This window comes from Mastigoproctus giganteus, chromosome 7, assembly GCF_048544385.1.
Source record: "Mastigoproctus giganteus isolate SK-2022 chromosome 7, ASM4854438v1, whole genome shotgun sequence".
NCBI lineage: Eukaryota > Metazoa > Arthropoda > Arachnida > Uropygi > Thelyphonidae > Mastigoproctus > Mastigoproctus giganteus.
The window spans coordinates 151,695,157-151,713,425 of NC_143581.1; the positions used below are offsets into that span (position 1 = coordinate 151,695,157).

General features: G+C 35.5%; 1 protein-coding gene across 1 annotated transcript in view; it reads left to right on the forward strand.

Annotated features, from left to right (window-relative positions):
- LOC150083261 (repulsive guidance molecule A-like) overlaps positions 1–18,269 on the forward strand; it is a 104,781-nt gene that overhangs the window by 15,248 nt on the left and 71,264 nt on the right. Inside the window, exon 2 of the mRNA XM_090377944.1 lies at positions 1,989–2,476. Coding sequence (XP_090234070.1) covers positions 1,989–2,476 — 488 coding nt within the window. The remainder of the gene's footprint in view (positions 1–1,988; positions 2,477–18,269) is intronic.

The following is an 18,269-nucleotide window of genomic DNA, read 5'->3' on the forward strand; positions in this document are numbered from 1 at the left end:
ACATAAACTTAAAAAAAAAAATTACATCTGTCCATTCAAATGGCTGCCATTTTGCTTTTTATAAAATTGGAGTCTTTTGGGCACAGAGCGACACACAGCGTGTAGGTGTTTATGTCTAACTACGAATAGCCCAGTGGATATAATCACCATCTTCTCCACACCAACTGGAAAATGCCCGAGTTTCGTATCCGGTCAGTGACGCTACGAACTGGGCTTTTTTCACTCTGTGGCTAGGTTAGCCGGTCTCAGGCGAGGACAGCAAGATTTTTCTCTGTGATGCCTTGGTTTTTCGTACAGAAAAATAGACAAACTAACGAGAGAACACGCAATTTATGAACAGAATACACATGAGTGGATTGGGCTGTCCTCAGGTAACTTTAATATGATTTTTTTTCTCTAATTATTGACAGCTGAAGCTCCAGCAAAGACCTGTGTTTATTACTAAATACTGTATCCTTTAAGAATCCTCACAAAAACGTAATCACAGGGTGTTAAATTCGCGAAGCGCGGCGGCCATTCGATGGAACCCCGTCGTCCGATCTGAGAACTTTTTGTCTAAGAATTCGTAAACATTTTTTGCATAGCTGCATTCTGCTTAAAAAAACCAATGCTAAAAATTGGTTTTGGACTTCATTAATGAAATTATTTTGTCTTTTATCAGTCTCAGGTAGCTTTAGCCTGTCACTCTTCTCTCAAAAGTGGTCTGAGAACACCTCCTGCCCAAAATTCCAGCCCAGACTATTAAGCCAGGAACGTTTAAATCCTTGCTAAAGAATAAATATATTTATGATTATTAACAGTTTAGTTGAAATGTGGAATTATCAAGCCACAACCATATTTAAGTTGTAACACTCGTGGCCAAACACTGTTCAGCAAATTCCAATCTTTTTATTGTCCTCATTCAAACTTTGTAGCAAAATGGGATTATAAACTTTGTATTTAAGTTCCTTTTTGAGCTTGTTTACAGTATTTTAACTTCTAAACTTCGATTTCTTTTAAATTTTTTTTCGGACTTCTTTCGATATCCTCTCTTAAAATTTCCAAACTGGCAGGTGTGTCTTTAAGATAGTCTACCAGGTTTTGGTAGGTTGTACAATGTTCCCTTCATCAAAATTCTTCACAATTTGCTTTACAGTCTTTATTTTGAGTGGTTTATGTCCAAAAAACGTCTTAAACTGGCGTGCAACTTTGCAGTATTTTCATATTTTGCATGCCAATTTACTATTTCAATCATCTCCTTTATTGTAAGGCTCATGCTCCTTTTTCATGTTCAAATTATTCTTAAACAATGAAAATAATATTTTGGACTATTTTAAAATATCATACACTATTATTCAAATAACATACTATTTACAACAGCAGTTATTTAAAACGGTTTCCTTACTAATGGGTCACCCTACAAAGGGATTAATGCACTCATTAGTCTAATTTTTAGGAGGGATTCTAATGCCGATTTTATCCGACGAGGACGAAACAGGAAAGATTGAAATAGATCCTGCAAATCGTTCTTTTTAAGACTAGTTTAGTTTGGTCATCTCCACTGAAACGAACATAAAACAGACGGTCCTCTTCATCAAAAAAGTTCAAAATCCTTTACAGGAGAAATGGAGCACAATACTATCAGCGTTTTACCAGAAATTAGTTGTGTTCCACAACGCACTGAAGTAGGCATGACGGCTAAAGGCAAGTCAATACGCTATTCATTTCTTTGAATTATTTATACATTATATTATATTAAATTATATATACAGTACTGTACATACAAATACATGGGATGCAAGTTTCGAAGGAAAACCACCGTTTTTCCTGGAAATAAAAACTATTTATATGAGTTGGTAATCAATGAAAGGGTAAAAGGAAAAAAAAAAAAAAAAAAAAAGCGGAGGAGCCGATCCGAAAATTGAAAATTCTTACACTATAAAACAATAATTAATTGTCAAACACCCACAAGAAAAAGAAAGTAAAGCTCTTTTATTTTTATTTTATAGCTGACTGCAAGGTGGAGTTGTGTTCCAGACAATACGCCCAAGCTATCGAGGTCGATGCCATTACACGCAGTCCTACCTATCGTTTCTGTACCGTCCTTCGGAGTTACTCTGAATGTGTTCGTGCGACGGCTAGAAGTTGCCGAGGAAATCTTAAGTATCACAGCATCTTCTCATTGGTAATGCAGTGGAACGGAGAATTCAACTGTTCCTATATCATTGCACAAGGCCCAGACTACTTTCCCGTTAGCACTGGACCTCGAGTTCGTCCCACTGCCTCAGGAGAGTGTGCCTTCAGGTCGCGCGGACCTAGACCGATGGTGTACAGTCACTGTGGATTGTTTGGTGATCCTCATCTGCGTACATTCTACAATGAATTACAAACATGTCGAGTGCTAGGGGCGTGGCCACTTATAGACAATCCCTACTTGGCCGTTCAAGTCACCAATGACGCGGTTATGAAGGGATCAAGCGCGACAGCAACCAGCAAGGTAAGTAAACTCGCCTTTCATTTCAATTAGCAAACTAATCTCATGAGCCTGGATATTGTAAATAAGAGGATACAATAAATGCACTGTGAACCTTATTGTCATTATCCACTGTGAAAGGTATGTAATTAGAGTAGTTCAGATAGGTAACCTTAAGGTACAAATTCAAAATGATGGTGTAATCTGGCACATATCGGAAGATAAAACTTCTCCGAATTAATTCGAAAGCTTAACCATAAAAAGTAGAGGAATGTAAGTATAAAGGATCACAAAGCGAAATTAATTTCAGTAATTACATTTACAAGCAATTAATTTTAAACACGATTCTCATACTTTGATCTGTTTTGCAGTAATAAGAGTATATTTCTATAACTGTTAAAATATCTTTCAAAAATGATTCATGGAAGGAGGATTGTTTTACTATCGTAATTCTGTTATGCATTGCTAGTCGTAAAATCTGTATGACAATACGTCGCTATAAAGTGTTGAGTCATATATATGAGCAGTCTGTTCATGTGGTGAATAGCAAGGCCTGCTTGGCTATTTTCGAAGCTTGTGTTCTGTTGTTTATTGTGGGGGAGGAAAAGAAACAGTGTTTCATGCTTGACCTATCTTCATTAAGAACTGCCCTATATAAGGTGTAGCCATTTGCCCCAACTCGCATTCTCTCGTTCACTTTCACCACGGAATCCCTCCGTCTCTCTCTCTCTCTCTCTTGAAATGTTCTTATATTTATATTTACTTATACATGTACTTCCAGCTCATTTCCTTTCAATTTCTAGTTTTAATGTTTATATTTTATTCGATTTCATTTCCTGTTCCTCTTCCTTCCATTTCCATCAATTATTTCTTAGTTTAGAGTTAACGTTTTCGTTATATTATACATTGATAGTTAAAAATATGAAACACTAAGCTAGAATATGCGATGCGGTAGCAAAGTATATACATTTTTTACAGATAATAGCAAAAATAATAGTAAATTGAAATTAGCAGAAATCACAAGCAAAAAGTAATGGCAGTAATAAGATTTCAGCTTAAGATTTTCTTTAAGATCTCTATTACACTTCATAAAAATGAAGTGTAACATACTAGGCTATCACAGGAAAATTACGCAGATCGAACCTTAGTTCGCAAAATGAGATTCACATTCACTTTGTTACCTTACAAGGCACTGTCATAGTTCCTGCTATAAATATAAACATACGGTACTAAAAGCAGGCAACAATAAACGGCACAACTACACAATTAAAGCTTCACACGTAAGCGTGTAATAAGAGTAGTCACCTTTGTATCGGTTTTGATTTTCATAAGCTTTGTAAAGGAGTATAGTAACTCCATTGCATTTGCAGCTTTCTTTACAGCAAAACGTTAGCATATTTAGTGTTGTTGTGCTGAGTTTTTGTGTCAGGCGCCAAAAACAGCTAAAGCTATCGGGTAGTAGTGTATTAGCGAAGAATGAATGAAAGCAAGCTTAGAGGGCATCAGCCAAATAAATAAATAAATAAAATGAAAAGAAATTGCTGCAGAAAACACCATGGGTTTAGAAGACAAAAAACATGAACTCTCACCCGAGACAGACGAATTCGACAACGGCGTTAAAAATTCCCATGAGAATTGATTTCGTCTTTACGGGATCGAATCCAAAAGTTTTTCCACATAGTGTGGAAGAACGGTGATAAAAACCATCGTCGGCCACTAGAACAAGATAACCGGGCAACTTGCATCTTTCTTTAAAGAATTTAGAAAAACGTGTGGAATTACATTAATTTAAAGACGATATATCTGGTGATTGGGATGTAAGAAGGAAATCAGAATCAGGTGCGTCCAAAAAAAAAAAGAAGACCGTGAAATTGGGAAGAAGAATAAAGAGCAAAACAGACTCTGCCGAAATTTCTGAAATTCTGACATAAATCAACATATGAATCTTCCGATTACGTAATTAATCCCGGAAATGCGCAATTGTAAATGAATTAAAATGTTCATTAAAGAGGATACGTCAATTCAAAGACTGTGAAAATTAAACCGAGACGCTCGAGCAGATATCGAGCTCTCGTTGATGTAAACGAAGTGAACATAAAAAAATGTTCTATCTGTTTTGATTCACGTGAGTTGATTATATCACTGACTGATTAATTCACAGAGATATATAGTATAATATGCTAGGACCTATGCTTTCTCATCCAAGTGATAAATTATATATATATATATAGGGGGAAAAAAGAAGCATTACAATAAATTTTTAAAAACTGGTGAGAAACAGAACTAGCTTTTGCTACTGCAATCAAAATCTAATAACTGTGTTTATTGTTTTGCATGCCGATTATTATTATTTTCAGTATAACAAACCTCCACTGTATACATGGATGTTGAGATTGGAAATATATGGGCCCTATGTTACGAGAAAGTCGTGATCATAAGGAATCCATACCAAATCAAAATGGCTTGATTTAGAACATCGAGTGTTGGTAGGAAAAACAATCGATCATTAAAATCAATAACGTATTAAAAAAAAACGAAAACTATCAGCATACATAGCTTTCTTATGTCAAACAGTATTAAACTGAAATTTTATGTATTTAGTGAAACTGATTTTTAAATATCAAGACTGCATTCCTGCACACGGCTAGCAACAGCCAGCTCAAGCTACGAAACAATCTGTATTGAATTCAGTTCTAGGAAAAGCAGCGAAAGTTAATTTTAGGGTAAGAAAATGTTTAAATTGCTTAAAATTTCTTAAACGAAATTCGCTCCCTTACAGTGGATTTGCTAATCTTCCTCGGCCAGGGTCTTGCGATTCGCTACGCTGCTACCGAAAATTAGAAATAGAAGAGGACCCAGCACCGAGCCCTTAGGGACACTATTTGTTATAATGATCCACCCAGAAGACCGACCAGTTATGGCAACTCTCTGTCACCTATCTCCAAACAGCCTGAGCGCCAACGTAGGATCTTACCAATAACTCCTGATTGCATTAGAATTGTTACCTGCATCTAAATGATTAATGATCACATCATAGTAATTTACCAAATTGGTCAGGCATGGCCTTCCCTTAATGAACCCAAGCTGGGATTTGTTCAAAATACCATCCTTTTCGACATGATTCTGAATCGCATCATTACCCTAAACGCTATTATCATTCCTACCACAGAAATCAAACTATTTGGTCTAGAGTTACTCAACTCCTCTTTAGCACCAACTTTGAAGATTGGGACATCAGCACTTCTCCAGTCCATTTAATGACGCTCTCGCTAACATTCCCAATGGTTTGAGACACTCACATGTAGCCTTTTTTTTTTTTTTTTAATTATAACTGAATATAAACCATACTCCCCTGGAGCCCCGCCTCGTTTAACCTCAGCAGTTTTTCTCAGAGAAGATATAATGATCTTCTCTGAGATCATTATATCTCTTATTTTCAGCAATGACTCCTTAGCATTCTCCAGACTTGGAGACAGACAAAGCAACTAACAGGGGATACACAAAGTTGTACAACAAAGGAAAATAATTTAATTTTACAGCTTTCAGCCTTAGAAATTGGAACTCCAATATATCAAATAAAGTACATGCTAATGTTATAAGAGCACAAACTTATAAGACAATATACATTAAAAGCACTGTAACACTGTAAAAGCACCTGGTTATCTTGTAGCTAATATGGCCCAGCAGGTTTTCGGTACCATTGTCACCTATTTCCTTCAATGATACAGTGCACTGATGTCTCGTTGCCTCGAAACATAAAATACACGTGTAAACCTTAAAATAGTAACAATCAGGAAGGTGTGTTGGAGGAGGTTCGCGCGAGTCCCTTGTTAAAAAAATAGTTTGATAAAATTTAACAGGCTATTTTAACTGGAAATGACCTTTAACTGAAATTCTTCTCCAGAGAGGCTCTTTTTAACAAATTGCCAGCACGACGCTGCTAGCTAACAATCCAAAATTTAACGGCACTATAAACATAATTCCCAGGGAAATATCCACTTATCCACAATTGGATGGATGTTGTAAATGTGTATTAGGTTACTGATACAGGTATTCTGGATTGCTAAATTGCTAAAAGTTATACCAATCCAGCCTGGACGATGATTTTAGGGTAAGCAAAAATTTTAAAATTGCTTAAAATTTCTTAAACTTAATTCGCTCCCTTACAGTAGATTCGCCAATCTTCCTGAACCAGGGCCTAGCTGCTAAACCTTTTATTAATTTCGCTTTTTCTTTTGGTTATTAATTTGTTTTATTAGTTTCTTTCATTAGTTTTGGCCTTATTCAACTAAAAAGTACTACCTATTTCAACTTTCACTTCAGTTAAACTGATCGCTTAATTAATATTTTCTAATGGCAAAAATTTAATATTTATGTAAATTTTTGCCATTAGAAATTTATGTATTTAATATTTATTTGAATAATTTTAATTCGTTCCCACTCTGAATCACTAGCCAGAAGGAAAAAATAGTAAATTCTAGTGAGGAAAATAACTCCAGCGTTCATTTTCATTTTATCCTGGTGGAGTCAAAGTGGGAACAGATGAGGTAATTAAATTTAAATTTAATTTGTTATATGGGACGCATAAACATGTGACTTTGTTTCCTTATTGAAGTTTACTGTAATTGTAATGTAGAAGTGAAGAATAATTTGGCTAATATGGCTGTCTGACATCATTATGCATATATACAAAATCTGCACTCACAATGGATTTATAATATATGTATTAAATTTTATATGTATAAAATATGTATTAAAGAATATAACTTAGTAAAACTGGATAAAGTTAACATAGACATACCCACGAAATCCTTCTGAGTGAATATTAATCCATTTAAAGTCCAGATGAAATAAAACTGAATAAGGTTAACAAAAACGAATTTAAAATTAACAAAAATTTATATGCATAAAATATATTTAGGCGCCTCCGTAGCCAGGTGGGAAGGAGCAGCAGTGCGTAGCACACGCTCCTTGATTAGACCGGGTTTCGGGCTAGTCACCACCAAATACGGAGGATGCGGAAAGGTCAAGGAATGACCACCGCATATCCCGGAGCAATATGGCCTTAGTTGCTAATGCTCCTAAAAACCAAAAAATATATCATTCTGATTTTTTTTTTTTTTTTAAGTAAACCCCAAACACGAGAGGTATTAGAACCTACAGTACTTAGTACCGTGCTTGGGTTGGAGGTTGAGAAGACGAAAGAAGATATTTGTTGACATCAGACTTGAACTTCTGTAGACTGTAATTTTCAGGAAATACGTACGAAGGAAGGTTGTTCCAGAAAACGACAGTTGAATGAATGATTAAATCTGTTCAAATATTCTCCGTAATGAAGGAATAGAATGTTCATGTAAAATAAATAAAACTCGTAAAATTTGCTTTTCTTTTTCCATCATTGCTAATATATATTTTTTAAATTCGTTTGAAGGTTCATAGGTAAAACAAAGCTTCTAACTTGGCAGTTCGCCATTTATCACCAATGTGCAAATTTTAGCTTAAAATTTACTATGGTTGCACTCTCTCTCTCTCTCTCTCTCTCTCTCTCTCTCTCTCTCTCACACACACACACACACACACACATATATATATATATATATATATATATATATATAACAATCAGAAACAGATAGCCTTGCTAATTATTGTAGGAATATATTGAATGGGGTTAGCCCTTGAAAAAGTTCCATTCAGTGTATCCGAATATCAATAATTAGCTACATAATAATTATTTTATTTTATTCTTTTTTATATAATATTGCTAATTATATGTTTATTTCTATGGTATAGCAGTACAGACCAGCACAGGCTCTCTTAGCCTTTATAGGTTATTTTGGTCTTATGGCCCACAGACTAACTTTTATGGCTATGTTTAAATACGCTTTGAGTACATATAGTGCCAATTATACTCTTACTATAGTAATTATATATATATATATATATATATATATATATATATATTAAAATAACAAATACAGATATGTACAGTATATAATTATAATCATTGCATCATACGACCAGCATGGTATCACATAGAAACAGTGTGTATACATAATATATTGGTGATTTTTATATATTCTCAATTTTATACCAATAGGCAAAAACACTAACTTTTTTAAATACTGCATGATTTACTCACATTTCTGTGCGTTACGTGCTTTCGGTTTTACAAGCACCATACATCTACAGACGGATTGAGCCACTGGGATACCGGCAATTTCTCGACGGGTACCACCTTGCACATGGTTACTATGCAGCAAGACCTACAGAATATAAAATTGCAGTTAGTTCACTTCGTATCTTACGTTATTCTTAAATTTATGAAAAAATGCTGATAAAAAGATATAATTTTATTATGGTCGTTCCTGTTTTGAGGATTTTTGGAGCATCGACTGCAATGGCCACAGTGCACTGGTTCACATGGGTTATTGATATTTAGTCTCTTAAAATGTGCGTTCGCCGCATGTTTGTTCGTGTTGAAAACCCGAAGCAGCTCAATTACCTTATACAGAACTCTATAAATAAATTAAAATGAAAGTTAAGCAGTTTTCAAACATACAATTCTTGAAGTCGATTTCTACCTCCACTGCGTAAAGTTCCATTTTTGTCAACTTACTCTGCATTTAACTCACATCAACAAATCATTCCTCTCATCTTCCAACGTATAAAGCCTCAGAACCTTTTTTTGATAACTAGTAATTTAAAGATATATTTTATACATATCATAATCTTAATATGTATATTTTATACATATTAAGAATTTTTCCTATTTCTGTTGTAAAAAATTTAAAATTATTTCCAACTGCCTAGGACATATTTCCTTTTTCCCACTACGTTAGTATTACACTGCATTACAAAAAATATAGTAGGGGGATCCTAGAACTTTCGTTTTATATTAACATAATCTTCGGGCATTGATAATGTGGTAGTTCCTCCTCTATCTGCGAGATACTGCCATCTGTACTATCCTGCTCCAGGAGCAGGTTGGTAGAGATTTTAGGTGTGTGTGTAATCCATAGCAATTCTAAAAATGTATCCAATCACTCATGAAAACGTTACGCAATCGGTACAATTAAACTTATTAATTTACACCTGACAGACTGTTGCCAACTGTATAGATGTAGGCACTAACTTGTCAGGTCCTCTAGTTTGTTTTGTGAAACTCCTGGCCAAGCTGCAGTGAAGGATATACTGCTGGTGTGTATATTAACTCTGCAATAAAGAATATTTATTTGCTATTCGCGGGTTTGCCGATCCCTAACCCCCGCGATCGATAAAGGATATCTGTATTTAAAAAAAAAAACTTGAGGGGGGGGTCCTCAAAAAACAATTATTGGAGCCCTGACCTACCAATCCTACTCTGTTGCCCCCAGCTTGTCGTCAACTTGTAGTGGCTCAATGAGTAAAGTTTATAGCTTTTGACTGCATTTCATTTACTGTAAATTTTGCTTTTTTCGTTCGTTTGTTGCATCTAAATGGATCTGTGGGTAATTGTGCAGTCTGGTATGAAGTTCTCAGAGCAGTGCAGACAAGCTGCCGGGACAGCTTATTATTATTATTATTATTATTGTTATTAGCCATATAATGCAAGGAGGACTGAGGCTTATGCTGTACCAGCCAAAAAAAAAAAAATGTCTGAATTACCCTGAGAGACAGAGAGAGAGTCAGAAGTAGAAGGGAATCACCAAAGAAGGGAAGAATGATGATATCCAGCTGAGGACCCTGGGTGTGCCAAGCCCATACTCACCAGATGTGAGCCTCTGGGTTTATGGAGGTTTTTGTCAATGATACTGACAAATTGAGAAACTTTGCTAGGATGGATAAGGAAATGATTATCCCACTGTATAAGGCAATGGTTAGGCCACATCTTGAGTACTGCATACAGGTCTGGAGGCCTCATTTTAGGAAGGATATAGATCTGCTGGAACGGGTTCAGAGAAGGGAAACGAGATTGATGAAGGGAAAAGAAGGGCAGTCTTATCAAGAAAGGCTTCAGTTCTGCAGATTGCAGCGTCTGGAGATAAGCACCTGCGGGGTGATCTGATTGAGGTGTTAAAGGCTTGGAATGGCTAGAGCGAACTCAAAGCTGATGAGATTCTTCCTCTTGCTCAGACAATGCAGATGAGGGGGCATAAATTCAAATTGAATGATGGTTGCAGAATAGATTGTGTGTGTGTGTGTGTGTGTGTGTGTGTGTGTGTGTGTGTGTGTGTGTGTGTGTGTGTGTGTGTGCGCGCGCGCGGAAGTTTGCCGTCAGCCAACGGGTGGTTGATTGCCGGAACAAGCTTCCTTTGTGGCAGCCAACAACATTCAAGAAAAAACAAGGCAAACTACTGGAGGGGATGGATAGGTGATTTTTTTTTTTTTTTTTTGGCTAATGCTGTATTAACTAGCTTCCTTGGCCAACAGTTTGAATAAATTCAAGGCAAACTACTGGAGGGTATTTAGTAGGTGAATTTTTTTTTTTTTTTTTTGGCCGATGCTGTATAAATACTAATACTAAATATATTTATAAATATATCACAGCAATATATTGTGCCATGTCAAATACCGGCTTTTAATTATGCTAATTTGTTTTAGAGCAATTTAATATTTCGTGTATTTATGTGTACAAGGGTCCTGGACTACCTAAATCTAGCATATGTTATAGAATATAACTGCTTTTTAAGAGTGGGGTCGTGAGAAAACTGAAGTTAATACTAGACTTCGAAAGCACGATATCAAAATCAGCTTGATGTGGTTATTAAAGCATATGATGGGAGTCGCAACCTACCTTAATAAATTAAAAATGCAAATAACTGAACTTGTTATGACAAGTTGGAGGGGAGGGGAGGTGATTTTAGTTTTGCTCAAAAAGGAGTCACAATTATTATTATTAGTAGTATTTTATTTATGAAGAGAAGTTCCTTTACAGCTATCGAGATAGGGAGATGTAGGTTACTTTATATACAGGACAATATAAGATAAATATTTATATAGTCGATGTAATGGATTATACGGACGGTGGAAGGAGGGGGGGTCGTCTTCTAAGTATGATTCTCCACTAAATTCTAAAGAAATACATATATTCGCCGAAGTTGCTAAAATGTTACGAAAACACGTTGCACCATGAAAAAAAAAATAATAATAAATGTTGTACGTATTTAACTGCTCTTATTTGAGTGGAGTAAAATAGCTCGAAATTTTGCTGTGTTGTGTAGTTACATTGGAAACTGGCTATAGCTTATTCAAAATCTGAAAAGTTCTAGAGACTATCCTTGCTGGAGGTTCAGATGACTTCCTGCTGATATGTTATGTGCTTGGCAGGCTAATGGAAAGGAAAATCCTGGCTCTTCTGCTTTATTGTGAAAATATTTTAACTGTTGACAAATATAATCAAAGAGAGATAGTTACGTCAATGAGACCTATACAGACGAAAATTCTGGTACAATAGTTTCTGTCTGTTATTTCAGAATTTCGCTAAATTTAGACCTGTTAGAGCGAGCGTTTACTGTATGTACAGTTTATATACAGCATCTTTTAGAGATTAAAGAGATGCTGCTCTAACCCGTAGCCACAGTCTCACAGTTTCCATATATTAATATCTTCGCCTGCCTACTAAAATATCCAAAAATTATTTAATTAGTTGATGTTTAATACAGCAGATAAATGCAACCAAAATCAGACACAATTTTGGGCTTCCACAGCCGAGTAATCAAGTGGGAAGGTACAAACATGCACGCGCTTTGAGGAACCGTGGTTCAAGCTCGTGTGGCTACTAAATATGATATAATGTTCTTGGATTCTATCTCGCGATCTTCTCTCACCTGAAGTGGTCGTCTCGGAAGAGGAACGGAATTTATTTATTTAATCTTGAGGTAGTGAACGGAAAAGAAGCCTTAATGTCACACCACTTCCAGACCCAATATTCAAGTCGAAAGAAACGGCGAAAAGTGGATTTACATGCTGCAAACGAAACAATTGAACAATGTGATAAAATAGAAATAAAACATGAATTGTAATACTTCAAAATAATACGTTTCTCTTTAACTGAAGCAAGATCTGTTTTCGTTGGCCAAAAAGTAAGCCCTAATAAAAAAATAGTTTCCTTTAAAGCACCACAGAGATGTGTAACTGTTTATACAAAGACTTTTATTATTCATTATGTGAAAGTAATAGCATTTTAGTACACATCTAAGTGCTATGGTGCAATGGTTTGGGTACGTGTCTGTTTGGATATGAGTATGAAAACAGAGTTTTTCTTTTCAATTATTTTCTAAAAAAATTGAAGTCACCTCTAAACGTTAAAATCTAGCCGTTACATAAATATATAAGTTTCATAATTATCATTCACTTTTTCAGATAAGAAAAAAATCTGATGAAAAACAGATTGAAAATAGCTGAAATCAGATAAATGTATGTTTTCGCAATAATTGACAAGAAAAATATGGATTGTTACCAATTTTCAATACATATTTATTTATTCAAGTAAAGGAAAGGAAAGGTTACATCTACCCCTAGACAGCAAACATTTTCTAGAAGGGTAAACATAACTATACAGAAGGGTAAACATAACTATACAGGGTATACAGATTCACAATAGATACATTAACATAAAGGATACAGATCAAATTTATTACAGCAGGCTAAGACAATGTTCAGGATAAATGTTCTAAATAAATTCAGCATCCCTCGAAGCACGGTGCGGGAGAGCAGGCAAGTTGTAGAAGGCTAGCCGGAACAGGAGGGGAGTGCAGTTTATCCTCAAACACAGAAGCCACGGAGAGCGGAGGAGACTTGAAACATCTAAAATTGCAGTATTGCGTAGGTATCAGCAAAGACTTTGGATCTGTAGGTCTTGTCCACGCAAATCGCCTCGGGATTAATATTTAGGTCGTTCGGGAGACCAATCGTGTTTGCTTGAAACATATGACTGAGCGAGCTGATTTGGTTGAGGGCAGGTCGGATCTTAGATGTTTGGTGATTAGCTGCTCTTCTTGTTATCTTTGGGTAGAATGATGAGCCTATTGACGATGGGAGCATCTAGTCTAATCGAAATAAGCTTGGAGAGGGTCATTATATTGCGAGTAGTGATTATTTGTTTCCAAGGGGTCATCCATGCAGTGAGTGAGTACAGTATAGCCCTAGAGATAGTAAGGGGATGAAGACCTATTAGGGATCGCAGCAGCCAATACTCAAGCCCCAAGAACTGCTGCAGGTAGGTTGGAGGAGCGGAGGACCAGATTTCCGACGCGTATACTGTTGGCAGCTGGAATGGTTCAAGATCAGTTCCCATTTCATAGCATTTCCTCCCCAGTTTCCCCTATAGAAATATTACTATAAATCTAGAAGAGATCTGATTCATTTCAAAATTTCAATGCTTAAGTAGAATAGTTTACGAATCTTTGTAACGTTTTCAAGTCGAAAAGTTGACTCTTTTTGTTATAAATCATGAATTATTACTATTTGCTAACGTGCCCGAAATACAACGCACTGCGTACATTAACTAACTTGTTATTATTGTTTTTATTTCGTGGCAGTGTTCTGGACACTGCCAAGAAATAAAAATTATAATAACAAGTTAGTTAATGTAAGCAGTGCGTTATATTTGCAGGATTTACACTGCAGGATTTCGAGATCCTGCATTATTAAACCCTCTAGTAATGCCACTGGACTTAATTCTGGCTTAGCCAAAGCTCCGTGAAGGGTTCAACTCACTTGTTACTTGTAAGAAGTTGTAGCGATAGTGGAAGGAATAAAGACCGCCAGCTAGAGGGTAATTCGGAAGGCCACAATAAAAATAAACAACTGAAACCCTCTCGAGTGGCCTCTTGATCAGACAAAGAAACGTTTCTCTTCAATCAATATTATGCGTATCTACACAGGTAGACAAGAACCTATCACGCATAGGAAATTAAGAGGAAACAGATCTAATAATAACAATATAGCAGTAAAGTATGCTGTATTGTACTGGCCTTTATTCATATTGCTTCCTCTAGCTCAGTGGTTTTCGACCTTTTTTTAATAATGGCACCCTGGAGTAATTTATTTTATTTTGTAGCACCCCTACTCAATTTTCTGCCTGTTAGATCCGATTCTCTCTCTGTGTACAGGGTGTTTCAAAATTATGTATACACACTTTAAAAATTTATATTTAATGAATAATATAAACAAATGTAAATTTTTTTTGATACTTTGAAGACAAAAAAAAATTAATTTTTTTTACAACAATAAAACTTTACTTTAATTGTTCAAAATGTCCTCCATCAGCATTAATGCATGAGCGGCATCCACCTTCAACTGAGCTACATACTGAAATGCACAAATCAGGTGAAATGTTTACTGCTTCTTGTTGAATTTTCATCCAAGATTCCTCCAAATTTTGCGGTTTGTGACTGTAAACCCAATTTTTCAAGTATCCCCAAGCAAAAAAATTTAAAAGGGTGAGATCTGGCGACCTTGAGGGATATTCAAAGCACTCCCTCGACGACCTATCCATTGATTATTAATTCCTTCATCATTCTAAAAACACTTGTATGGTCCTAGCTCTTGTGAATACAGTCTTGTTGATTTTCTTGGAGTGCAGTGCACAAGATAGCATTTCTTATAGCTTCAACGTTTTCATTACTCCTTGATGCCCTCTTCCTGCCACATGTTAAGTTATTGATATTCTAAATGGTTCCATGTTTCTCAAATTTATCCCGCAAACAAGTAACTGTTAAACGTGTGGGTGCTTTTGTTCCATATTGTGATTTCCAAACACTCTGAACTTCATAGACATTTTCATATTTCCAATACCATTTTATGGCTTTCTTTTTTCAAAACTTAACTGGGTCGTTTTAGAAATATCTATAAAATAAAACAAAAATTAAATTATTGTAAAAAAAAAAAAAGTCTATTTTTAAGCTACAAAATGAGTTTAAGAAAATTAAATTGGTGCATAACGTTAAAAATAATATGTTATATGATAGTTATTATAATACAATTATAAAAAAATTACAATTCATAATACAAATTATATATACTTATATAATAATTTTATTCTTTATATAGAGGTACTAAATAAACATCAATTATAGATCACCACAAATTAAAAAGATACTATACAATGGATACCGTACACCTTTTTATAATGGAATAAATATATAAATTTTAAAACAATAAGTTACCAAATTACGTGGCACCCCAAGAATGTCGTTGCGGTACCATAGGATGCCGTGGAACCCCGGCTGAAACCCACTGCTCTAACTTTTAGGAAAATTTTGATCCAAAAGAATAGGCTAACACAAGTAAAGTTTATATTACAAATATTTTGAAGCTTTATACCGTGAACGAGATTCAAATATTGATTGTTTTTGTTTAGTAGCTCATCAAACTCATTTCTGATGTGTTAGGATTAGTGGAATTTGGTGTGAATTGCACAATATATTTAACTGTATCAAAAACGCGGAATAACATCACAATATGTGTCAAATATTGGAAATTCATATGGCAATACCACTGCTTTCGCTTAACGGAATATACTTAAAGTTTTGTATTGGTGTGTGTGATTTTTTTTTTTTTCAAACCTTAATATTAATAAATAAATAAATACTATAGTAGCTAAAATTTTTACTTGCAAACTAGACCAATATAAGAGACAGGGTAAAGCACGACCTAAGAATAAATGAAGCAATATTTTATTCGGAAAGGTATAGTGTTGTAGAGAATACAAGAACAATCCAAAAAGGCAATTTTTTTAGTTTCATGTATAAATGTTTATTTCGTTCAAAAACAAATGGACTAAACTATGAAATGATTATGAAAGAAAACGCCAGTCATAGAAGTTTAATCTATGAAAGTACCAGTCCTCCCCGTACCTGGCAGTAGACAGCTAAAAATAGTCCCAAGGGCACGCCATAGTTATAATGAAAACCGAGTGGGAAGAATGTTGTGAGAATCCGTGGTGATCCCCGATGAGTACTGAAAAGCTCATGAGCTATAGTAGCAATTCAAATGCATTTCCTATTGCAGAAGCGCATAAATATAGACAAATTTCTTTATAAATATTGGTAGTTTTATTTTTGTGAACCACTGGAGAACCATTGGTCTAAATTACATATAGGTATCGGGTTTTTTGTTGCATAAAACAAGTATCTGATCAGAACTACTTAAAGAATTAGAAAAAATGTACTCGGTAAAGCAGCAGATATTTACTGTTAGATGAAAAAAAAAGCTAGAGATATGTTGCGAAATATATAAGTGGGAAAGAAGGAAGGAGTTAAAAAAAAAAAAAAGCATGAGGGATTAGTAAAAATCAATACTTCAAATGTTACTCGAGAAAGATAAAATTTCGAAATAACTTTATTTTAAAAAAGGGTAAGCAATTATAATCAGGCTTCTTGGCAAGCCAGCACTCCGCGCACTAGTATAGTGAATATGACGTACAGTATTTTCCCTTCCTCGGTGTCACTGCTTCATGTTATAATACACGTGATGTCAGTTAATTTCTGTGTGTTCCACTAAAAGACTGACTACATTGAATAGGTGGGGACAACTATGGCGATTCTCTCTCTACTGATTGGCATCCCATAGGAACTTAATAACAGCGGTGATACTATCAGTGTTTGACTAGCCCCTCCCCATCTCGATTTTCTTGTTCTTTTACGCTTTCCCCACTCCCCGTGTGTGTGTGCGTGCGTGCGTGCGTGCGTGCGCGCGCGCGCGCGCGCATACGATTTGGAACCCGCGAGTGGCCCCGGGGTGTGCCCATCTGGAGAAATAAAAGGAGAAAGCAGTCGCAGGCACGGGAGATCGCTCAAAGCTCGTTAGTTGTGGGGCTGTCAAGAGATGATAAACGACACCCCTCTCAGCGTCTGTGGCCGACACATCCTTCTTTTATAACGTCTGCCGTTTGCCTGTTTTCCTCCGCCTTCGAAGCTTTAGTGTGCTGCGATAACCTTCCCATGCCCTCTTTGCTAGTTTGGAAAATCCGTATTTGTTCACTTCAGACATGACAGGATCTAAATCCAATCTCCTTTCAAAAAGTGCATCTTACGTAGTGCTGCACTCTTTAAATTAGAATTTTCTAAACAGAAAATCCCTGTTTCTTTCTCTGTCATTTTTCGTCTATACTTCTGGGAAAACTTCTAGAAAAATTCTTTGAATACGATGACTCGAAGAGTTCCAAGTAACTCCCAAAGACCTGTATTACAGCGTAATAGAAGCATTTTTAAATAACTGTAATGGGTAATCGCTAGTTGCAGATGACGCTCATCCATCTCCTCATATGTAATGGTGGTCTATCAAAATATCATTGTTCACTGCTGCAATGAATTATTTTACATAAAATACTTCCTTTTAAGCACAGCTGTTCAAAGTACTGGTGGAAAACTGATACCGGGGTACGCACATCTGCAGAAACCCTTCTGTGAGTTTTTCCACAAACAGAAACAGGGCATATCGGTAACCATTTTTTTTCTTGGTATATTTTATATTAAATAACGGATATATGCTGAACATAATGGATATACACCGGTGTTCAAAGAAAGTGCATCACCTATGAATTTCACATTTCTAACCCTTTTTCGCGATGGTATGTTACATTACTGACTAGCGTCACAAATAGAAATATAAACAAAAGATATTTATTAATAGTTAAGGCAAAGCTAAGTAATATTTGACAGGTGCTCTCAAAATATTCCGAAATGAGCATTTGCAACCTTTATACAAGTTTTAATAAACACGACAATTATGACTGAAATGTTATAAAAAGCCCTCAATTTGCTTCAGTTTATCATTTTAAATGGAAAACAAAATAAAAAGTTCATCAAGTGCAAACTAATATTTAGTTGAACCG